General features: G+C 54.4%; 1 protein-coding gene across 3 annotated transcripts in view; it reads right to left on the reverse strand.

Annotated features, from left to right (window-relative positions):
* Window positions 1-7,052: 7,052 nt before the first annotated feature.
* The window catches only part of PARVB (parvin beta), a 94,756-nt gene continuing 77,181 nt past the window's right edge, over window positions 7,053-24,627 (reverse strand). For all 3 annotated transcript variants that reach the window (XM_064491383.1, XM_064491385.1, XM_064491384.1), the window contains exons 9-13: window positions 21,650-21,711; window positions 19,108-19,176; window positions 14,307-14,408; window positions 10,127-10,199; window positions 7,053-8,845 (exon numbers count right to left, since the gene is read on the reverse strand). In XM_064491383.1, coding sequence (XP_064347453.1) covers window positions 8,769-8,845; window positions 10,127-10,199; window positions 14,307-14,408; window positions 19,108-19,176; window positions 21,650-21,711 — 383 coding nt within the window. In that variant the 3' untranslated portion in view covers window positions 7,053-8,768. The remainder of the gene's footprint in view (window positions 8,846-10,126; window positions 10,200-14,306; window positions 14,409-19,107; window positions 19,177-21,649; window positions 21,712-24,627) is intronic.

A 24,627-nucleotide genomic window follows, 5' to 3' on the forward strand; every position in this document is an offset into this window, starting at 1 on the left:
GTAGGGGAACGGGCCCAAGCAGGTCCCAATGACACAGGCCAATGACATGAGCTGGTGGCCGGTACTGCCACCCCTTCCTCAACCCCAACTTCTGCTCTCATAGGGCACCCCCAGCATCCACTGATCAGAGAAAATGATCCAGCTTGGGTTGCTGAGGGCGCCCAGGCCTGCTGGCAGGTCCAGCAGTGGAGGCGGCAGGGTTACAGCCCCACGCAGGGTCAGCCCTGACGATGGGAGAGCAACTTGGGCTGTGCCAGTTATGCGGCCCTGGTACCCAGGAGGGGGACACCTCCACCAGGAGCCCACATGACCGCCTGGCCATGAGGGTGTCCTACTGCCACTGGGCCAATGGACAAGAAGACGGTCATCACGTCAAAGGAGGAGGCTGAGCCTGAAGATGCAGGGGAAGTAGGGTGGTTACAGCTGAGGAGGGTCCTCGAGGAGGGCGCCTGGAACACGGAGAGCCCTGGGGTGCCCCTGAGAACTGTCAAGACACGTGGTAAAAATGGCAGCCCGCAGCCACCCCACGGGGGCGGGACAAGCAGACTCAGAATTCTCAGAAAGGAAGGCTCAGGTCCCCCCACGAGGAGTGAATGGTGACCAGCTGACGTCCTGGCTGGCGGTGGGGGGTGGGGGAGGGACAGGTGTGATGAAAAGTGGAAGAAGAGAGATTAAAAATAATGAATTACAAGCCCATGACCAGAAAGGACTGTTGCAATGACCCACATTCCTTCCCTGAAGAGCTCCACACTCGTGCACACAGGCGCGCGCACATGCACACATCACACGCGCATACATCACACGCGTGTGCACACGCTCATATATGTGCTCCTGGGTTCACATTTTCATGGTAATGTCTGTTTTTAATACTCAAATTCACAGAATGTTTATATCTCGCAATGTAATTTTTTTAAATTTGAAGTTTATATAGGAAAATTATATAATTATTTTATGTAATTATATTAGAATGATACATCATAGCTTAATTATACTTATATAACTATATAAAGTATATGATTACATTTACACCCCAAAATCTCAATACAGATTTGTTTTTTAGTTTTTTCTTTTTTTCTTTTTCAGTTTTATTGGGTAAAGTCATTACAGTTTGACTGCACCTACAAATTATATTGCATGTAAATACGTATATACAATAAACTGCTCATTTTTTTTAGTTTACATATATGTATCAATCACTGTGTCTAAGAACAGATTAGAGTTTTAGCTTTTTAAACTTACATGGTTATCAGAGGAATAAAGCCAACCACAAAATAAGAATCAATAGAATGCGGTAATCCAATCATAAAGGACGGTCAGACGTGTTTACACATATTTGGGACACCACAGATTTTTTTTTTAACATTTTATTACTCTTGCTTTTTCTTTCACTCTTTTTTTGAACCATTTAAGAATAAATTGTGGGGGGCAGGGTACAGCTCGGTGGTAGAGTGTATGTTTAGCATGCATAAGGTTCTGGCTTCAATCCCCAGTACATCCATTAAATTTTTTTCTAATTTAAAAACAAATAAATACAGATAAATTGCAGGGAGGGACTGTGACACTTCAACTCTAAATAGTTCAAAATTTATCTCCTAGAAATAAGGACATTCTTCTGTGTTAGCCGTGCCATCGTGACATGCAAGAAAATTAACATGGCAATAATATTTTCTGGTATTTCACCCATTTTCAAATTTCCCCAATTATTATTATGCCGTTTACAGCTTTTCTGTTTATTTTCTTACTCCAAGGTCCAATCAGGGTCACAGATTCCGCTTGGTGACATTTGGCTCTCATGTGTCTCTACAATCTTTTCATCTAGAACAGTGTTCCATGACATGGACATTTTTGAGGAGCCGGGTCAGCTGTCTTGTAGGATGCTGTCCGTCATCTCCGCCAGTTCTGGGTCTGCTTCTAGTGACTGATTCTTCTCCAGATTGTAGGTCACATTCCTCTGCCTTGTTTTTTATCAAATGCTGGGTATTAGGGATGTTGTGTTGCTGGGTGAACTTCACTGCATTCCTTAAGGAGTGCTGGCATTCTTCTGACAGGCAGTTAATTGTGAATTACTCTGATACTTTTAAAGTTTGCTTTTAACCTTGACCTCCTTGAACTCTGATCTCTGTCTCCTCAATTCAGTGAGACCCCTGGGCTCTGAGTTCCCCCTCCTCAACTCAGTCCAGGAATTACGACCAGGCAGGCATCCAGGGCAAGGGTAGGACTGACCTCATGTGTCTCCCTTTTTCAAAGGCTCACAGACCTGCCCTGCCTCTGGGCTGTTGTCTAAAATAGTTGTTTCCTGCATTTTGCCCAGTTTTCTAGTTATTTCTGGTGGAAAGGTAACTCCAAACATAGAAATTCTTTCCCCACGAAACACTTAATTAGAAAGAAAAGCTACATTTTCAGTGCACAAACACGATAAACATCATCTTAACTAAGGAATCAAAATAAATATCCCAAGAAATGGGACAGGTCAACGTGCTACGTCTCCTAAGATGCGCAGAGAACACACAGCTTCCACCAAAAGTGCCCTACGCGAATCTCGTCGCTATGGAAACGTCAGACAAGCCCAGGCTGAGAGACAGTCTAGACAACTGGCCCATTTCCTTCCGCATCAATGTCACAAAGCGTAAAGGGAGACTGAAGAGCTGCTCCAGATTAAAGGGGACGACAGAGATGTGACGAGACTGTAATGCATTCCTTTTGGCAAAAGGACATTACTGGGACAACTGGAAAAAATTTAATCAAGGCCTATAGATTAGATAATGCTATGGTATTGATGTTATTTCCTGGTAGTGACACTGGTGCTGAAATTATGTAAGAGACTGTTTCTGTTTTTAAGAAACAGACACTAAAGTATTTAGAGATGAAAGGGCATAATGTACACAACTTACTCTCAGAGACTTGGGGAAGACAGACCATTATCTAGATAGATGGATAGATAGACGGATAGATAGACAGACAGACAGATAGACAGACAGAGCTGTATCTAAATACCTAAGCAGTGCCTGTGTCGAGAAGGCAGAAAGGATAAAGCTAACATGGTAAATGTTACCATTTATGGGGATCGGGATAAATACAGGAACTCTGTTCTATCCTAGCAACTTTTCTCTAAGTCTGAAATTACATAAAATGTTAAAAGAAAAAGGTCCTCACCTTCCTCCTTGCGTAGCATCACTGTAAACGCACGCACGTTTTGAATTCAGCGTGTTAGAGGCTTCCTGATACTCAAACTGTCCACGATCCACACACGCTTTAAGATCACGCCAATGTCCTGTGGCGCGTCCCATTGTTCCTTGCGTACCCCTTCCTGGCACCATGTTTCGGACTCCCCTTGTTGGTGCATTTAAACAACAGATGGGGAGGGAAACCTGGAGCTATTTTGCAAAGAGGTGAGGTAGAACATCAGAGTCCTGCGTAGGTTTCAGTGTCAGCAAAGGAGACGTACTTAAATGTACGACGGCACTGAAACATTTTACTTGATGTGACCCTATTGTGCCATCCACAGCCCACTGCTGGGCGGAGCCACAGGGCCCTCCTAGGTCAAAGAGGATGGGATGTTTGAATCACGAGTCTTAGCTCAGATCCCTCGGCCTCTGAAGCCTCCCACCTCATCTGTTTCACTAGTTCATCACTGTCTAATTCTCCCCCGAACTTGCCCAGTCTGCACTTACCTTGTTCACGGCACTGCATCACCTGCCCATCCTTCCACTCTCCAGTCCCTGGAGCAGAGGCCGTGTCCACCCTGTTCCCTGCTGCATCCCCAGGACCTGGCTTAGCACACAGTAGGCCCTCAATAAATCCTGACGAAATGAATGCTCAAGTTCCCGTCGTGTGGGGCTCCTCAGGGCCCCACCCACCACCCCAAGGTAATGCCTAACCCTGGTAGCTAGTGAGGATAATTACGATTTATTGGATCAAATTTTACCTCCAAGAGTAGATATTCACTTAAAACGAAACCTGATAAAATCTGAGCTTCCCAAATACAAGATGCTGTTTTGCTCAAGCGGCCAGTGACACAGCCATGGAGAGAGAGACATGTGGGTGGATAACTCCCAGGGAGAACCACGAGGGTGGAGGGGTCCAGAGTGTGGCTGGGAAAGGCTCAAGCTGTCTGGGGAAGGAAGGAACAGCTCCTCTCCCTGCAGGGCCCATGACCCTCTGTCGGTGCTGAGCTGGCTCCTGTCTGGGAGAGGCTTAAACAAGGGGACCGCAGAAGGTCACTTCCTTCTCTGAATGCTCAGATCCTGCAAATGCTGCTGAGGGCAGGCGGCCATGTAATGTCACAGTCCCCCAGAGACCGGCCACCAGGCAGGGACCTTGCCTGGACCAGAGACTCCACCCCCACCGCCCACCCGCAGCAGAAGCCCCGTGGGGAGGAGACGGCTGGATGGAGACTTTCCTGAGGGCATGCCACTCACACCACGGGGTCAATCGGGAAGAATGCAGACCGAACAACTTATGGAAGAGGAGGGCTAGCACATGCCGCCTCCACTCCAGGCCGACCTCCTCTCCCAGGGTCCTCGCTGCCCCTCCCGGCAGCTTTGACTTCTCCTGGCTACACCCCAGGCCCTCCGTCATCGTGGCTTCCCTGGGAGCTATCCACACACTTGTCTCTCTCTCCATGACTGTGTCAGCGGCCATTTGGACAAACCAGACCTTTGGTGAACGTCCCCCGAATGGGAGGGACCAAGCAGAGACCCCTGGAAGGTCGGAGACCACTGCTGGCCTGAAAGCACTGACATCAGAGGGGACAATGCTTTATCCTCACCAGCATTAACAGACCATCCCAGCCGGTAAAACCACAGGTCAGGCCGGCTCGGGAACCCGGTGCTTCACAGCAGAGCTTCTCAGCCCCAGCACCGTGCACTTTCTGGGCTGGGGGCGTCTTTGCTGGGTGGAGGGGAGCGTGTCCTGTGTATTGTGGGATGCTTACCAGCAACTGAGGACCACACCCACTACGTGCCAGCAGCAGCCCCTCCCCAGTGCGACAACCCATGTGTGAGGGGTTGGGAAGAACCACTCTGGTCAGGATTTTAAGGGCGGGAGGGAGGAACTTGGTGAGGGGTCACTCTGAAAAGTGTGGGTTAATTAACTTGCCAGCAGCCACACAGGAACAGAGCTGGATTAAAACCCAGGCATTTCTCCAAAGCCCAGGTTCTTTCCAGCAACACTTTGTAATTTCTAGCATTTTATAATAGTATTGTTGCCTCACTCCCCAGGCTGGCCACACTTTCACAGTCACAGTTTTAACATTTCGCAGAGAAAAGCTGGATGCATCTGAAGCAGCCCATGACTTCAGCAGGGAGGGTTTACAGCAGGGCCAGCACGCAACCCCCAAGATTTGGCCCCATCAGGGGTCACCTTGGGGTCCTTTGCCCCAGGGTATACGGAGGAGACCATCTTCCTGCAGCAGCCCTTTATCCAGCCCAGGCCACTGGCCGCTGGCACCGCCCGCTCTGGTTTGGAACCAGGCGAACGGGCAGGCTCGCCAGCTCTGGTCTTTATTATTACTCAGCCGCGGCTGTGGCTCTGCCACCCTCTTCTCCCGCCCATGAAACCATCGGCCACAACCCGCCCCCCCCCCATTCCCCACACAGGGTGAGAGCTGGCTCCTTCCTCGTCCGACTGGCAGCTCCCGGGCAGCAGGGCGGTGCTGGCATCACGGGGGCCCAGCACCAAGCACGGGGCTGGCACAACAATGATGAAAGAAAATCCAGCAGCCAGACGGAGGCGGCGTCCTTTACGGGGATAAACAACAGCGTGCCGTCTGGTGTCTAGTTGCTGAACCCCCGGAAAGCGCCAGCTCCCGCCGCCAGCCTGCGGGCAGGTCAACACCACAGCCAGGGTTTCAGTGGCTTTTATTTAATACCCAGAAATCCAAAGTAAACACCGCTTGAAGCAATTAAAACGACAGCACAATCCTGGCACACAAACTGGGGATATTGGGTTGCTTTAAAACAACACGGCTCTGCGTCACATCCACTTAGGACCTTTGGGCACAAGGGGCTCTGGGTTCAGGGCTTGTGTGAGACCGTGTGGTTGACCCCCAAACCAGTGTGTTGGTGGGGAGACTCAAAGAGACGCCACCCCTCCCTCCCTGAAGGATAAAAGGTAGGTATCTCGTGGCCCTGGCCCAAGGCTGTCACCCTGAGGACACAAACGGACAGTCCCTGTGGACAAGGGTCCCTCTTCTGGGGGAAAAACAGTTCACTGAAACTGGGGTCGGTGGAGGGGGAGGGTGGCAGAACTTTCCTCAGTTAAGGACGAAGGGGGAGGCGTCAGTTCTCCAAGGAGCCCCCATTGAGGTCAAAACAAAGCTGTTCTGTTGCCCGTTACCCCAAGAAGACGCCCCAGCGTGCAGCAGTCCACAAAGGGGACATTCTGGGCCTGAAACTCGCATCTAGACAACTGCTGCCCCCACACCAGTGGGGACGACGGGCGGACCCCAAGATGAGGGACTCCCCCACCACAGAGCTCACCCCCACTTCAGCCTCGCAACTGCTTCCCCGCCCCCTCCAAGGCATCCATCAGGCCTCGCTTTCAAATCTGATTCAGACCAGTGAAGGGAGGAAAATGACACTCGTCCGGCCCGAGAGGCCTTCACAGGGAAGCAGAAGGCTCACCTACTCCTCCCGAACCAACTTGAAAAAATGATACGGACGCTAGAGCACGGTCACTGCTGGCATGTGGCCTTCAGCAGCAGCATCACGAGACGGAAGTGCCACGTGTCTTACCACCCCTGTCACCCTCCCACTTACAGAGCGCTCGGAGTGGGCTCGCTGCCCAGGGCTGAACCCCAGCCCACCCCCACCCCAGAGTAACCACCTCCTCCCCTGCGTGGTGTGGAACAGGCCGGAGCTGCCCGCCCGGGCTAAAGACCCCAGGCTCCTTTCCAAACCCGACCTCACCGCCCCCCCCCAAGGCCCCCAGCAATCGGCAGCACCCCCGCCAAGCCCCCCTGTGAACAAGGCAGGAGGGTCGGGCTCCCGGCCCCGGGCACCGTGACTCCACGCGTGGAGCGAAGGCAGCACAGAGCGTTCCAGCCTTGGCTGTCTTGTCACCGTGCTTCTTTAATGTCACTGTATCCCGCTGAAGACACCATAATGCCATTTTAATTATCTCTTTCCCCTGCTGTGTAACCACTTCCATCAAGACGGCGATTCAGAACCCATCCCTGGCCTGGCAGCAGCCTGAGCCGAGACAGAATGTTAAACTGTTTTCTAAGTCTGGGCGTTGGTATTCAATTTAATATTAACAACTTACTCGACAGCTCTGATCTATAGCAGGAAGGCGAAAATCAGAGAGAAGAGAGGCCAATCTCTCCGGGACAGCGAATGCTGAGGTCACTCAGCGCAGGGCGGCGGCGGCGGCGGTGGTGGGGGTGGGGGTGGGGTGGGGTTGGCACACCGCACACCCCATACATACACCCGGGGAGCTGGGCGGAGTTGGGGGTGACCCAGACGATGGGTCCTCGTTTCTCCCCTGAGCCAAGGGGGGCGAGGGGTGGACAGCACAGACATGAGGAACTGCATTTCCTCTGACGGGGAGCTGGAGGGGGCCAGCAGGGCTCCGGAAAGCCAGGTCGGGGGCGAGGAGTGAGATGAGCGCTTCCTGCCCCCTGTTTTGGCTGAGCTGTGTCCCTCCCAGCATCCACATGTTGAAGTCCCAGCCCCCAGGACTCCAGAACGTGACTGTATTTGGGGACAGGGTCTTTACAGAGGTAATTCAGGTAACATGAGGTCCCTGGGGTGGACCCTCATCCCATCTGCCTGGTGAGTTATAAGAAGAGACTAGAACACAGACACACACCAAGGGGAGACACGGGAAGATGCTGGGACGAGCCCAGGAGAGAGGCTCAGAAGGAACCAACTCTGCTGACACCCTGACCTCGAACTTCGAGCCTCCAGACTATGAGAGAATCAATGTCTGTGGTCTAAGCACCTGGTCTATGGCCCTTTGTTACGGCATCCTGACCAGACTAACACACTCTGCTTTTTAAAAGTTTTAAAGAATGCATCCATCCCCAAACAGGGCCTTGGAGATCAGAAACTTCCCACGGGAGCTGTCTCGAGCTGTATTTCAGGCCCAGCTCCCTCTCAGCCGTGGCAAGAAATAAAAAATGCCTCAGAAACCCTTCCTCCCGCGGACTGTGGTGGCCGGGTCCTCTGGGCCCCAGATGTCTGCGCAAAAGCTGAGTGAGCACAGCACTGAGTGGCCGGGAAGGAGGGACGTGGGGGTGGAGGCTCCGCTCGAAGGTAAAGCTCCTGAGACTTTAGAGGGAAGTTTTTAAAACTGTAAAACACTTTTTACTAAAAAAGGCCTCGCTTCAGAGGAGAGCTCCACCCAGGAGGCTTCCCCGGAACAGACAGGCCGTCACCTGCCTGGCAGAGCTGACGGTGCCTTTCGGATCCCCTGTGACCACGGACCGCTGTCAGCTGGAAGGCAGGGCGCCCCCGCCCCGGGGCTGAGAGCTGGGGTTCCGGCTTTTTTTCTTTTTCATCTTTTGATCAAGGCGGACAAGAGGGACTCAGCACCCCCGTGGCACCCAGTTGAAGCGAGGCCACAGACACGAGCACTGGTGTTTACAACATGCATTTCAAAGGGTCCCGCCCCCTGCGGAATTACACAGAAAGGAGGTAAAGAGCAGCCACCAAAACCAGGGGGGTGGGGGCAGGGCACAGCCAGGGGCCGGGAGGGGAGGCCAGAGCCCTGCCCGGGAGACGCAACACTCGGACTGTCCCCGCCGCGGTCTCTGCTGCTCCCCACCGTCACTCCAGGTTCTTGTACTTGGTGAACAGGTTGTAAAGGACCCTCAGGGTGGATTTGAGGTCCAGGTTCACCACATCTGCAGAAGGAAAGAGAGAAACCGTGGCCGATGAGAGAGTGCACACCTGGGAGACGCGTGGACATAGCCATGTCCCCAGCAAAGCGCTTCTGTTTAAAGACATCCAGGACACTCTGGGTAGCACCATCCCCAGACACAGGCTGCTGGGAGAGCCCCCAGGCCGCCACCTGATGGGACAAGCACCTGGGATGGCAAGGATGCCTCTCTATCCCCTCTAGGATTTGCATCGGATGAGTCTGCGTGGGGTGGGGTCTACGACAGCCAAGGACATTTACTGGGGACCAAACACCCACGGGACATTCTATGCCAGGACCCCTGGCTACAGCCAGGCCGGGCTCCTGGGGCATGGCAGGTGGGAGCTGCGGTTCCATCCCGCCAAGGTCGGGCACCTGATGTGGCCCGAGGCAGGGCACTTCCAGGACTGACAGCTTCCTCTGCTGTCCAGTAAGTCTGGGCCACCTTGTTTGGTGGGATGGGGACTGGCCTGGAAATCAGGCACCTGCTTCTTGTCCTCGCTTGCCCTATGACCTCAGATAAGGGGCTTGGGGAGGGCTGTTCATGGGTCGCAGGATGGAATTCCTGTCCCTGGATGGCTGTCAAACAGTGGCTGGCAAGCCTCCCAGGGTATGCGTGTGTGGAGATAATGAAGACATCCCACCAGAATCCGTGAATCGCTATCGGGTGGTGATTCCCACAGTGGGATCCCTGGACCAGAAGCATTGGCGTCACCCAGAAACTGCCTACAAACGGGAGTTGAAGAGCCAAGTAGTCCTTGGGATTTAGATGCTCACGCAAGTTAGAGGTTCCTGGGACAGATGATTCAACACAGGTGCCAGGGAGGGACAGCAAGGGGCCCCTCGCCCCAGCTCTCCTGGCCTCCCCACTGCCGCTCAGACCTCACGGGGCATGACCGAGCCGCATCTCTGCTCACGGGCATCGCCTGGGCTTCAGGACATCGACCCAGTCAACCCGACAGTCATCTAACTGCGGTCAGCCTTTAATATCCTTTCAAGGCAGCAGCTCCAGCCTGAGCAATGGCACCTGGACAATTAAATCCTGAGGCCGTGCGGAAGAGGCCCCGTCCTCCAAGTCAAGTGGCTACTAAAGGACTGGCCTGGGTGATTCCGCCTGCACAGTCCTCTTGGTCCCCAAAACCCCGAGCATGGGGGACATGGGGAGTCGGGGCTGGCAGAGCCCGGCCTGCGAGCCACTCATGTGGGGCCTGACGGGAGAGACACAGCTGGCCTTCCAGCCCCTCTAAGACCTGGCTCAGGGCATTACCTTCGGGGCGAGCCTTGGGTTTCTTAAGTCCTCCATCCAGCATCAGCTCAAAGGCAAATGACACGTTATGCACCTGCCGAGGAAGCCAGAGTTAGCGCCAGGTCGGCAGCGGGTCTCAGGCCCACCCGCCGCCCACCGCTTTCCTTCTGAACGGACGAGATGGGAGCAAGTGTGGACAGAGTGAGCCTTTGGGATAACTACACCCACAAGGACAGGGACACCCGGGGAGGGCACAGGGTGGCCAGAGGGAGGGCGAGGGAGGCTGCTGAAGGCAACGCACATTCACCAGAAGGTCCGCACACCCTCACAGTGATCAGGGCGGCAGGGTGACGCAGGGGTGAAGGCACACTGGGCGCCCGAGGGCCTGCTCCACCCCAGACCCTGACAAGTGACCTCCTTTGACAGACGAGCAAACTGAGGCTCAGAGAGGACAAGCCCCCTCCCAAAGGTCCCCAGCCCTGTGCACTGTGCCCAGCATGGAGCAGCCACCTGCCCTCTGCCAGGAGGGCCTCAAACGAGCTGGCCCTGGCACTGGGCAGGCCCTGTGGACCCTGCTGGAATGGAAGTCAGGCTGATGGTGGCTGCAGCAGGGCGCAGGTCCTGGCCCTCAACCCGCCTGATGCCCCAGAAAGGTGGACACATCCACCCCCGCACGACTTCTGCCTGCCAGCACTCGGCCCACAGGGATGCTTGGAGCTTGCATTCTGCTAATGGCCACCAAGGAGGTTAGAAATAGAGCCTTCTCTGCTGCGTCTAAAGTCCACGTGAACCACAGAGTGCAGTGCAAGGGATCAACCAGATCACAGCCAGCCAGACGTCTGCTTCCAGCAAAGACCAGTGGGGGTGAGGTGAGGGTGGGGGAACAAGGAATACAATAAAATAAATCACAAACGTCAGAACTAGGAAGGACTTCAGGGCTCTTTGTAATCAAATACCAACTCTTTAAACAGTAACATTTTCATGATTTCAGTGCAAACGAATCAGAAACATAATAACACGTTTACCTGCGATAGGGTTTAATAATTAACCAGGAAAAGGACATTTGGGCAAATAACCCTCAGTTAGGCAAGCCCACACAGCTCAGGGTACCGCAGGGAAGCTTCCCGGCCATGGTGGCACCAGGAGAAGCAGAGGCCACCGTCTGCCGGGCGTCGACAGGAGCCAGGCCCTGGCACCGGGGACGCGGCCCAGAGCGGGGGCAGGCCATGCACACCAGGGCTGGGCGGGCTGCAAGTGACCAGAGGCTCCAGGACCGGGTCCAAGGCCGAGGGGGTCAGCGGGAGGGGCCATTAGAGCCTCCCCCCCTGCAGGACTCAGAGCCAGCCTGGGGGGCGGGCTGCACCTGGCTGGACCTCAGAGGTGGGATGAGCCGAGGAAACGCCGGGGAGGGTCTGGAACCTCTCCCTTGACAGAGGCGGCCCCGGGCTGAACAGATGAGGACATCTGTGCTGGCGAGGTGCAGGGCTCCAAGACGGCCGGCACCCAGCTCCCCGCAGTCTGGGTGTGGAACCTGTGCCCTTCCTCCACGCGCGTCCTGCCTCCTCGGCCACCAGCTGACTACCGTGCAGATCCGCTGATTCACGCACGCACGGCAAGCTCTGAGTCAACTGGAGCCAGGATGGCAAAGACGAAGAAATGGGGCAAGAGTCGGGTGAGCCCATCAGCCCAACGTGGGGACAGCCGTCCTCCCAGCGCCCGTCCCGAGCGCCTCCAGGCCCGCAGGACCCGCCCCAGCGCAGGTGTGCGGAGAGGCTAAGCTCCCGAGGCCCCGCCCCGCCCCGCCCCACCCGCAGCTGCTCAGCCCAATGTGTCGGGTTTTGAGCGAGATTTTCCTTCTGCTTTCTTAGTCCAACGAAACCGCCAGGCAGGAAATTGCTGCCAGCCTCCTCCTGTTCTCTCTCAGAGCCGTGCCCCACCCCCGGGGACCTCTGCCCTGGCAGAGCAGCACTGTGCCCGGAGCCTGGGCCCACGGACTGGGCACAAAGAACAGCAAGCAGCTCCAGACAAGGATGTGGGCCCACCTCCCTGACCGTGATCCCAGAGCGCGAGAACCCCCGGCAGGCCACACAATGAAACCTGGGAGTCGCCCTCGGGCAGGACCTGAAGCCCTTTCTCTCTGCAATGCAAAGGGTTTTCCAAAACCTGGCCAAGCGAGAGAGGAGTAGAGGGTTCCGAAAAGGGTGGGCTCTTCGGGCTCTGCCCCGGCTGACCGTGCGACCCTCCTGAGGTCCCATTTCCTCGCCGGGGAGAGGGAATCTGATGGGGAGGCAGAAGGGAAAGCCCCTGAAACTGTAAATTCCTTTCTGGTATTTGCTCCTAGGAATGACCCCCAAGTCTCCAGGACACATTCCACCCTCACAGAGAGGGACGCTGTGGAATCTTCCAGAAGATGACTGATGGGCCCAAGGTACCCAGCAAAGTGGCAAATTGTTTAAAAACACAAGTCTGCAATGCGTCTTCAGTTTCGTTCACGGAGCCTTGGTCTCAGGCCGCTGATACAAAGATTCCCAGTGCCTCTCAGAGTCTCAGGCCCTGGGGCACTTCCCACCAGTCCCCTGCCCATGTCACCACTGCCCACGTTGCCACACCTGCACAAGATGTCTGGGAGCTTGGGCATGGGAGAAGCCTGGAGTGGGCTCGGGTCTAGGCCGTGGGGAAAGGCCATCACCTGCAAGGCGGTCAGGAGGCCCTGGAGGTCGATAACTACTTCGGCTCCCGAGGACCGTCCCAGCGACTGCCGCGATGCCATCGCTCCCTCTGAGCAGGACTGGGGAGAGTCCAGGGGCGGGGCTCGGGGCTAACAGGGTTAGATACGGACCCTCTAGAATTCCGGGATCCTCCGAGGAGAGCTCCAGCAGCCCTCGGAGCCACCATCGGCAGGTCCCCTCGAGAGGGTCCAGGGACTAGCACCAGGCTGGGTGCCGTCCCCTACAGCAGTATCCCCTTCCTGGAAAAGGCGGACTGAACAGGACCCAAGCCCCCCAGGCCAGCGCAGCGACTGGCAGAGACTCTCATCCCGTCTCAAAGGGAAGAAGGCTGGGGCCGGGTGGGGACCCCCCTGCCACTGCACAGAGCCTGCCCCAGAAGGAAACCCTGCTCCAAATGGCCTGGTTAAATTCACTCTTCTTGCCAGCCTTCTTACTCATTTGAAGAGAAAAGATCTTTCCAAAACAAAGCCCCAGCAGGCAGCCACGCGGGCCTGGGGATGTCTGTGCCCCTCGCCAAACTGTCCTCCTGTTTCCTGACCCACCGGATGGGCAGGGCCCCGAGCGCACCCGATGCTGCTCCCGCCCGTGCTCCCTCCGCGGGCTCACCATGGATGCTAATGTGCCAGGACCTCTCTAATCTGCTGATTCCATCGCGGCGGGCAAGGCGGCAGCGACACTTGGCCACCAGCACACCGCCCGCGAGGTGTCAGAAGCGGGCAGACTGATAAACACTGGCCCGGCTTCCGACATTTCTCTGGCTGCCGCCACCCGCTTGCACTGTCTGCCTCTCCGACTCGTGGGTCTAGCGCTTTGGGGAAATGAAATGACAGATGCTCCTGAGTTCAAGCAATATGGTCAGTTCACCAGCCAAGTTGCTAAAAGCGATGCACTAAACACCACAGGGACAGCTGGACCTGGGGAAGCCCCGGCAGGAGGCAAACCAAAGGACATCCCAAATGTAAAGGTCACGCCCTTTGACCGAAACAATCCTCTTTTAGGGATTGTCCTAGAAAACAATCCACAAGAATAGAAGAAAAATACACATATATGTATACACGTTCAGGATGTTCCCCTACTGATTTAACAGGGAAAAAACAGAAACAAATTGATCACCCAAAAGTGGGGAAGGAACGGGGGACAGTGGCATCAGAGCCACTCCACAGACTCTGTGCCCCACTGACGACGGCATTTAGGAAGCTCACGAAGCAGCAGGAGAACCAGACGTGACGTCCATGCGGTACGAACAGGGGAAGGACCCACAACCCCCCTGACATTTGAGCACAGTTACTAACAACGGCATCACCCCGAGGGAAGGACCCCAAAGAGAGTGGGCTCACCACACTTGGCTGCATCAGGCACTGCCCAGGGTTCCCTCCTTCCCTGAGGGTTGCGTCTTACGGCAATACCATTTCCGGGCAGTTTTTATTTTTTGAAGAACGCAGCTAGACCCCAGGAAGAGTGTCCGCACATACCTTCTGATCGAAGCTGTCCGGGGTCAGGTAGAAGTGGTGCAGGGGCACAAAGTAGTCTTCCAGAAGACCCATGAGCAGAACTAGGTACACGCCGTCTGCAAACTACAGAGAGACGCTTGGTGGCGTTCCCAGGCCGTGCACGGAGGCAGTGAATGCTGTCTCCAGTTAGGAGGAGGAAGATGTTTAAAAAAAAAAAATCCACCCCTTGTTGAGGAAAGAAAGCAATCAGGTGAAGAACTTGGGCGCAAAGAGCGCGCTCGGGACTGGACGTGATGCCGTGTGTGTCTGCGGCTGGAGGGCAGGACCGGACCCCTGACCTTGGGGATGGCGCTGGCTCCCACCTCTCCGGGTTGTTGCAAGGACCCGGCGAGAGGAGGGGCAGGGAGCCCTCAGCACACAGCGAGCACTTCATCAGGGTCAGCTGCTGGCATGGTTAATGCACAGCCTGCAGGGAGCCCTATGCTCTGGTTTGGGGTTTGCTGCCCTGTTCTCCCTTCTCACTTTCTCAGCTTCCTGAGCCCCTTCTTCGAGCAGTGTTCACGCTGTAGACTCTTCGTGGTGACAAAGAGCCTTTGTGAGCACCCAGCACGTAGTGTCCATCATAACTGGGCCCTGATCTGCAGGTTGCAGTCTCGCCCCAGCCTCCTAGCCCCCCAACCTGCTACCTAGCCCAGCACCTCCCACGCACAGAGGGGGCCAAAAATCTAGAACAAAAGACTGCTCTTTGCCAGCCCCACCCCCTCCAGCCAATAAGCCAGCACAGGGAGCGATCATCCCTTTACAGATAAAGCAGTGGAGACCAAGGAGGGCCAAACAATCTGCCCAAGGGGAGGAGAGAACCAAGGTGCAGGAGGAGGGCCTGGCAGCACTCGAGGGAAGGCAGGACCCGCTCATCCTCACAGAGACAGACATGGTGTCCCTGAGGTCTCCTGCACATCCAGGGCTTATGAGGACCCCAGACTCCAGATGGTCCAATCTGGTAGCCACTGGCCACAGGGACCTACTGAAATTTTTTTTTAAACTTTTTTTGAATGATGCGGACTTATTTTGGTAAAACATACATGACATGAAATTTAATCATTTTAACCATTTTGAGTCTGAGCATGAGTTTCAGTCATGCTAAGCGCAGTCACACTGTTGTGCAACCAATCTCCAAAAGTCTTAAATTTAAATTTTAAAAAATGAATCAGAATAATTCTGGGGGGAGGGTATAGCTCAGTGGTAGAGCACATGCTTAGCATGCACGAGGTCCTGGGTTCAATCCCCAGTACCGCCATTAAATAAAGAAAAAAATAAACGAGCCTAATTACCTCCCCCCTCAAAAATAATTCAGCTCCTCAGTCACACAGGCCAGGTTTCAAGTGCTCAACAGCCACACGTGGCCAGTGGCTTATGTATCAGATGGTGCAGCAACAGAACATTTTCACCATGAAATGGTCAGCACTGAGCTAGGTTGTCACGCAGGACAACGGCACGGCTGGGAGGCGCTGGACACCCAGGAGGCCTTCAGCTTCCCGAGACCAGCGACTGCAGTGGGTAAAATGGGAACGTGCAGAAAGGAGGACTTTTTAAAAGTCAGCAGCAGCAGCTCCCTCCACCATCCTAGCCAGGCTGCCAAGGCCCCCGGCATTAAGATGAAAAGTCAAAATCCTAAGCATCTCATCTCCCGAAGCCTTGTCCTTTGGGAGGAGACGGGGAAACTAAGAAACACAGCCCAAGGCAGAGGGACACGATCATGATGTGCCAACGAGCAGGTCCTTCCCGGGCAGGTGTTCCAGGCCCCAGTTTAACGTGATCTGACTGATGAATGACCCTCTGCCTGGGTGTCACGAGGTCCATGCTTCCACGCCGTGAAGAAGTCGCTAACTCAGCTCCTTAAGGAGATGAGAAGGGTCTGTAAAAACTACGTGCGCCCCGCTGCGGCGGTGCTGGTGGAATAGCACACCGGCAGAGTGGGTGCTGGTTTCCCAGGCACCTTCTAACCCACCCGCCCCAGGACCCCCGTGTCACAGGCGGGTAGGAGAGACAGTAATGCAGAAGGGAAGGCAGGGGAAGGGACGGGGCCCCCAGGAGGGTGAGGGCCAAGCAGAGTGCGGTGGCTTATCAGCTAAAAAACCTCCGTTTTCCACATGCACAAGAGCAGTGGTCCCAGATGGGGTGCCCTCACTCAGAAATCCATGGTGCGGCTCTGCAGGGAATGGAAATCCCCACAGAGGCCCCAAGACACCATCACTGCTGTCTTCATCATCACTTATGACCAACATTTTAAATGCGTTATCTCCATGAAGCCACACCATTATCTACCGTCTCCAGCTGAAACATGTGGGGAGAAGCTCAGAGAGGCTGAGTTACTGCCTCAGAGCTAGGAAGCTGCCCACAATACAAAAGTGGTTTTAAAAAGAAAGGACAACACACACATGTATGCACACCTGCACCCTGAGCAGGAATTTGAGCCCAGGTCTCTCTGACTTCCAGGACAATGAGACTTTAATGATGACAGGGGAGGGTATACCTCAGTGGTAGAGCACATGCTTAGCATGCACGAAGTCCTGGGTTCAATCCCCAGTACCTCTTCTAAAAAGTAAATAAACCTAATTACCCCCCAAAATAAAATAATTATACAATAATAAATAATACAATAATAAAACTTTCTTAAAAAAGAAAATTAAAAAAAAAGACTTTAATGATGAACATATTTATAAAAATACTCAAAGTCTTCTGTAACAAAAGAAAAAAACTGCATTTCTGTGGCCAGTGATCTTTTCTGGTGGACCAGTGGTTCAAAATGTTTTGAGGATGTTACTTTATATTATGTGGTGATAGAAAAAAAATGGAGACAATGAGTAAATAAAGATTAATGCAAATTTAAGGCTAGAGTCTCAGTTTAAGATGTCTGGCTATTAATACTGGGGTGTGGGCCCATCTGGGAAGCCGTAGTTGGGAACCGCTGGCGAGGACGTGGGTTCTCAACGCTGCTGATGGAGTTTCCGGTGGGCAGACTTTCCTGGGCCCTCTGTGTTACCACCTGCCTTTGCTCTAACGACCCCACTGCTAGGAGTTTGTCCTGAGAAGTCAACAAGGGCACAAGCAGCTGTGTGCAAAGATGCCCCCTGTACAGCTATTTACAAGAGTGGGAAACGCGCCATCATGAGGGATGGTTTAATGGAGCACAGCCTTGGGACAGAATAGAAGGCAGCTGTTAAAAGTGATGCCTGTAGACAGCCCAGGCAACACGAAGAGGATGAGACAGAAACACACGCACACTCACACAAAAGGATGCCCACCATGTATTTCATAACAAAAAACACTTCACAAAACAACTACACAGTGTGGTCCATCATCATTTCAAAAAATACACGTCAGCACACAAACCATCTAGAAAAATGCACATCCAACCACTAACTGTAGTTAGTTACCTCTGGACAGGATGACGGGGGAGGTTGGGGGGTAGGGAGAAGAAAGGAGGATCGTTCCTTTGCAATTAGTAGATTTTGGACAGTTAGTATGTCAAACTGCAAATAATCAGAGGCTAAATACGCAATATTAGTAAACCGCTAAAACAAAAAGTGCATTTGCAAACAATGCACAAATAAACAGACACATTAAAAAAGGACCATTTGGCTTTCAAACACAGACCCAAGCTGCGTGTAACAAGCCGTCCGTGTAGAGAAATGATGTGGAACGAAGCCCCCAGCACCGTTATCTCTGGGTGATGATGGGATTACGGATGATTTTTATTTGTTTTGCTTATCTGCATTTTCAGACATTTCTACCATGAACCTGAATTACTTTTTTAATTAGAAAAGCAAATGAGAAAAGTTAAAGAAAGAGAAAGGAACGAATGCAATCACCCAGGGGTTTAAGAAGGATCAGCCACGCATTAGAGAAATCTGCGCCGAGAACTCAAAAGATGCCAAATTTAAGCACCCAGCTAATCCTGGGAAAATTATATTTTGTCTTTAATGCTTGCCAAGCTCTCGAAACGTATTTTCACGATGCCGCTGAGCTCTGAGTGGGGGTGGGGGTGTGCTCTATATACTCACTGCAGGAGAAGTATTTTGTGCAAACTCATCAGTGGGATATTAGCAAGTCTTTGCTAGGTGCCGGCCACGTTCTAAGTGTAGGACCGCCTTGGAGTAGAGGGGCCAGAACATCCTAGGCCGAGGGGCAGTGAGGGGGCACCTCAGAGGGTGTGATGGATGAATTGTCTCCCCCACAAAAAAGCGGTGCTGGAATCATAACCCTCAGAACCTGTGAGTGGGAACTCATTTTGGAAATAGAGTCTTTACGGAAGTAATCGAGTTAAGATGAAGTCATGAGGGCGGGCCTTAGTCAGCATGGCTGTGCTTTTACAATAAGGGGAAATCTGGACACAGACGCCCACACGGGAGAATGTCACGTGAAGATGAGGGCAGAGACGGGGGTGGTACAACTAAAGACCCAGCCAACGCCAAAAGTCGCCAGGAGGCCGCCAGAAACCGGCGGAGACCTGGAACAGATTCCCCCTCGGTCCTTAGAAGGAACCAGCCCTGCTGACACATTGATCTGGGACTTCTGGCCTCCAGACTGAGAGGACAGAAACGTCTGTGTTTAAGGTACTTTGTCCCGGCAGCCCTAAGAAGTGAAGACAGAGGGTCTGGGAGAAGGCCAGCACGTCGGGGGCTGTTTTGGCTACGGGATGGGCAGTCCTTATTCAACGAACACAGTGGTGTCTGTTTTGTTCACGTGGCCCAGCTGGGATCAGAAAGCTGGCTGCAAATGGCACAGGACAAAGGATCCTTCAGCCCGGAACACCGCTTACCTGGGTCTCTAGTTCCGTCACCTCCAAATTCAGCTTGTTCAAGTGCTTGTTCACGAACGTGATGAGAGACTATGGGGGCAAAGACACACAGGAACCGTGAGTGAGGTTCAGCTCCCATGGGGAGGACGGATTCGACGCCTGCCATCAGTGGCTTGGTGAGACGCTTCCACAGTCTCCTCTGTTTGCTAAAATAAAAAGCTCATGTTTAAAGTGAAATGTTCTCACAATAACCCTCGGTTTCAACAGGATGATGCCTCAATCCAGCCCAGCTGGAGGAGACACGCACATCCCTATGCACAAGCCCGTGCATGCACGCGATCCACACTCGCGCCATATTTAACAGCCCTACCGAAGATAATCAGTGCCCTCAAGAAGGAAAAGACTGTCAGGGGAGGGAATTAAATGTTTACACGTATCCTGGAAACGACCCTGAACTACAAAAGACTGAGGGAGGAAGGCTGCCTCGGGCCACACCCATCTCGGGTTCAGTAAAGCAGACTCTACCCAGGGCTTCAGCTGAGGTGAGCAGGGATCTTCTGAGTCATGGTACGCACGTACCAAGGACCACTGGCTTCTCCTCTCTGGCAAACATTTAAAACTTGCCCCCTGTAACTTCCAAACCCAACTTTAATGGAAACTCAGTACCAACCCCACCCCTCCCTGCCCTGGACATGATGCCACTTCCTTATCCATTCTACCCAAATGCGCCAGGCACTCTGCTCGGTGCCGGGGACACAAGACAGTCAGACAGAGCCCCAGCCTGAAGAGTCAGAGGCGTCACTCTTCACATGTACACCCAGCGGAGGCAGCGGAGAAATCGAGAGATACCCCAAAGCGTGTGAAACACGCAATGGGGGGGGTGATGCACACGCAGGGGGAGGTGCGTGGATCCCTGGAAGACGCCGGGCCGGGGGAGCATCTGAGCTGGGCTGAGGACGGGCCATGTGGGAGACGGGAGTGGGGGGAGTGGGCGGGGCAGCCACCCAGGCCACGTACACATGTGCGAACCCCCTGGGATCTTCTGGCCCAGGCTGGATGGGGGTGGGATGGGAGAGACCCTGGAGGGATCTGGAGAGGTGGACAGGGTCCCCCCTACTTTCATTCTGGGGTACGGGAGCCACTGACACAGCAATTTTCAATTTGGAGGTGAGGAAGCCATCAGGCAAATCAAAGGATTTTGTGTTGGTCTTTGCTGGGGCCCCCAGTGCCACACGTGCCTTTTCAAAGCCCGAGTCAGCACCAGATCTAGAGAAAGATGAACATCACAGCACATCATATTCACACAATCTTCTGCCCTCTTCCCGCACGGCACTCACAGCAGCTGCCTCTGTCCCAACACATGGGGAACCTGGGACGAGGGGCTATAATCTGCCAGGTCACACAGCTGAGGAGTGGGGAGCCAGACCTGAATCCTCTTCCTGTGCGTCCACGGGACACATTCTGCCAGGGTTCTGGGGGCCGGATGTGGCCGGGGTGGGGGTGGGGGGCACTGCTCTGAGGCCCGGGGGTATGTCGCTCATGACCCAAGGATGCTAAGAAGGCTCCACCCCAGGAGGATCACTGGGTGGTTCTGCCCACGTTTTGCAAAGTGCTCCACAAACTAAAAATCTCATTGTCCCAACCTGGACCCACATTTGCCAAATGCAGGTTCCATGGGATTTAATGTGTTCTACTCCAAAATAAATAAACGGATCTCACTGCAGACAAACAAGTGTGGAAAATGCTGCCTACCAAGCGCCCTCTTGGGAGAATCCCAATGCTTGTCAGCATATTAAAGGCTCTGAGAAGTCCTGCATTAAGAAACCTGTTTGGGGAAATCGCCCTAGACAAAGCTCTCTTCCCAGGGTCAAGACTGTAAAGGCAGGAGGGGAAGTTCGTCTGCTCCACCGCTGCCTCCCTGAATGCGAGGTCTGCAGGCGCTCAGGTAATTCCATATGCGGGGAGAAGCGTCTCCGTTCCTTTTGGGGGAGAACCAGCCTTCCCAGCAGATCCCCCCGGAAGCCCACCATTCCCCAGCCCCTGACTCCAGAGCCTCGTGCTCCCAGTTTTTTCCAATCGTAGGTTGACCAGCACGCGGCCGGGGCGGAGGGAGGGCCTCCCGCTCCGTGCTCCTATCTCAGGGGACCAGGCCAAACGCTGCATGGAACAGCCCTGCCAGCAGAGGCCTGCTTGTTTACCAGGCACGTCATGATTGCAGCTCCGGGTAAGGCGGCCAGTGCCAGCCAGCAGGCTGCCGTGCCGAAAAACATTTCCACGTGAAAAAAAAAAAGCCTTGATTCGGAATGAACCACCCCCCACTCCCCGGCGCTGGCTGGTAGTTCACTCCACAGAAGCGGGGCAGGTGGACAGGAAGGTACCCGGCAGTGGAGATGCTGAGTTAAAAGTCGCCAATTTTATGCACTGTAGTTACGCTTTTGACTATAATTACACTTCAATCCAAGCGGCAAACATTTCAGAGATTTTTCAAACATTTTCCCACCTTCCTCCCAGCACGGAGTTCGGAGGGAGACGGGAGGGAAACGCACGCCCTCGGAGAGCTTACCTTTTTCACCACGCTGAGCTTGTCGGGGGCGTGGTCGAAGAGCGTGTCGAAGGCATCCCGCTCTGCGGACAAGTGGAGACACAGAGACGGCTGAGGGAGACCCGGGTGCTGCTCTCAGCCCCGCCCAACCCTGGGACCCAGCTGCTTTTGATCCCATGGGATGTTCAGCCTGCCTAGAATCCTTGTCACTCCTGTCAGAACCCAGGGGCCGGTGCTGACGAGGAGCAAAATCAAGGAAAAGATGCTTCAAAGGTTCCTCCTAACTCAGTTTCTATCTTTTAACGTGAAATACACCGGGTGGCACTTGGACATTTGCCCCCATCACATCCCAGGACTCCAGGCGTCCTTGCCTCTCTGTTTCCACGTTCCTTGTCTTGCTGGTAAATCTTATTGATAAATCTGACCACCCCCATACAAGCTCGATCTCCTCTCACCTGGGAGCAGCTACAACCTCCTGCTTAATTGGTCTCCCTCCTTCACTCCTAGCCCCTCCGATCCATTCTCCCTCGCAGGCACAGAGAGCCATGTAACATGTAAACTGCATCATTTCTTGCCCGCTCCGATCCCTGCCCTGACTAAAACTCTCCACCAGCTTCTCACCACTCCTCGAATAAAATTCATCCCCTCCCGCATGGGCCCACAGGGTCTGATGGGCTCAGCATCGCCCCCAGCACACCCACTCACCCTACCCCTATCCACTAACCAGCTTTCTGGCTGCTCCTCCATCACATGCCCACCACAGGGCCTTTGCACCTGCTGTTCACGCACCTCACTTCCTTCAGGTTGCTCTGAGATGTCACCTCCTCTGAGGGGCCTTCCACGACCATCTGCTTCTACAAGAGCACCCCACTTCCGCTCCCTGTCCCCTTACCCTGGGGCAATTTTCATAGCACCTAATGACTACTTTGAGAGTACCTTTTATTTTTATTTGTCTGTTGTGTATTATCTGTTGGACTGTCAGCTCCTTGCAGGCTGGGACCACTGTCTCACTTGTTCCCTGTCACTGGCTCCCAGATCAATGAAGGGCCCGCAGCCAGTGCTCAGAGCAAATGAAACAGCCAGGAAATCCTGCTGAGAATCGTCCAGACCTATGCTTCCCGGAGTGTCCCCCTCTGTGGGATCGTCTGCAGGGCCTGGAGTGGGCCGTTCCACTGGGTCCCACCCACCTCCCTTCTCACAGGGACCCCGACCCACTCTAACTGCCACTCACGGGCACAATCATGCTTCCAAATTAACCCAGAATCAATCCCTTCTCTTCAATGGTGAGGCCACTGGAGACCACGGCAGCACGGGGTCTCAGAGGACAAGATAGGAGCAGGGCTGGCTGAGGGCCGGGGGCCTGGTTCTGGCCTCACACTGCCACGCAGGTCGCGTGGAGGCTGGACAGAGCACACTGCAGCCTGGACCCCAACCAGGAGGGCTGAAGTCTCCAGGGTGGACACAGGGCTGGGGGGTGTCACTGCCAGGACAGAGGAAGATGGGGGAAGGGCATTTGGAAGGCCCTGGGACCCCCACTTCTGTCCTCAAGGAGCTGCCCATCCCTTCAAGGTGCCTGGGGGTGGTACATGCTAAGAGGACCTCGGCCAGTAGAGGCCCTCTACTACGAGCTGAAACTTGGGCCCAAACCCAGTGTGGCGCTCAGGGGGCTGGGGAGACCAGTTTGATGGGGGAGGTGGGGTAGGCAGTCCCCTCCACCTGTCTATAGGGGGCCGGAGCCCAGAACCAGAGCCGGCCTGGGGCCTGCTTCAGCACGGCCCTGCCTGACCCAGGGAGAAGGATGGGGGAGAAATGAGAAAGAGAAGGTGGGTCACGACCAAGTGAGCCAGAGCTGGGTCCTCACCTGGAGGGAGCATCCCGGCCACTCCTTTGAGCCTGTGCCAAGAGGCAGGTGCTCGGTGTCCACAGGCAAGGGCCCCGGGAGGCAGCTCACACCCCAGCCCAGCCCAGCCCAGGCAGCCTCCTCCTTGGCCTTGGGGGTGGGTGGCAGGAAGGAAGGTGAGAAGCAAGAGGAAGGGTGTGTGTGCGTCTGTGTGTGGTGTGCGCACACACACGTGTGCACCTGGCCTGGGGGGTGCTGGGGAAAGGGCGCCCCCAATTCTTTCATCTAAAGGCCAACAGCAACCAAAAGGCCCAGCCCCGCAGAATCCCCTCCTCTAGCTTTCCCACCGCAGCAGCTGTAAAGTATTTTTATAATCATCTAAGCCAGATTATGCTCAGACAGCCTGCTATAAGGGGGAAAAAAAGCTAAATCTTTACAAAGCAAAACATAAACTTTAAACGCAGCTTAAGAAAAACCCCAGGAGCAGAGCAGCCTTGACATCAGCCGGGTATATTTAGCTGGGCCACCGCTGGGCCTGCAGTCAGGGCGGCAGGGGAGCCATCTCGAGGTCTGGAGGCCGGCGCCCCCATGCCCCGCTCACCTGCACCCGGGAGACTGGGTGACGTCACGGCCGGGCGGTGTGCCTGGCCTTGGGAATGAAAACAGATCGGGTCCAGATCCTGGTGCCCATGACTTAAGCAAGGCGCTTCCCTCCTCCATAAGACAGAAGCAAAAACAGTCCCTGGCTCACTGGCGGGGTGAGAATGAAGCAAGATGGTGAACAAAGGGCCAAGCCGCCACCACCTGGCAGGGGTGTCACTGGCACTCGGTGATCTCCCCGCAGGCTCCAGGGACAGTCCTGGCCCCGGGAGGGGCCCAGGCTGGGAAGCACAAAGAGGATGGGCACCAAAAAGTCCAGAAAGATGCGGAAAGGGGCCAAACCAGCCAGGGGCCCCCATGTCCACCCAAGTCCAACTTCAGGGACGCTGAGTTTACTCCAAATAAGGTGGGTTTTGTCCGTCTGAGTCAACATTTTAAGTTGGAAGATTTGTCCCAAAGTTCTGAATTTCTGGCTTCTCTTGAAGACCTGGAAGCTGAGGCAACAGTGAGCCTACACACCTCCTCCCCAGCATTAAGAGGCTACCTGTGGAAGTGGGGG

Source organism: Camelus dromedarius, chromosome 11 (genome assembly GCF_036321535.1).
Source record: "Camelus dromedarius isolate mCamDro1 chromosome 11, mCamDro1.pat, whole genome shotgun sequence".
Taxonomy (NCBI): Eukaryota; Metazoa; Chordata; class Mammalia; order Artiodactyla; family Camelidae; genus Camelus; species Camelus dromedarius.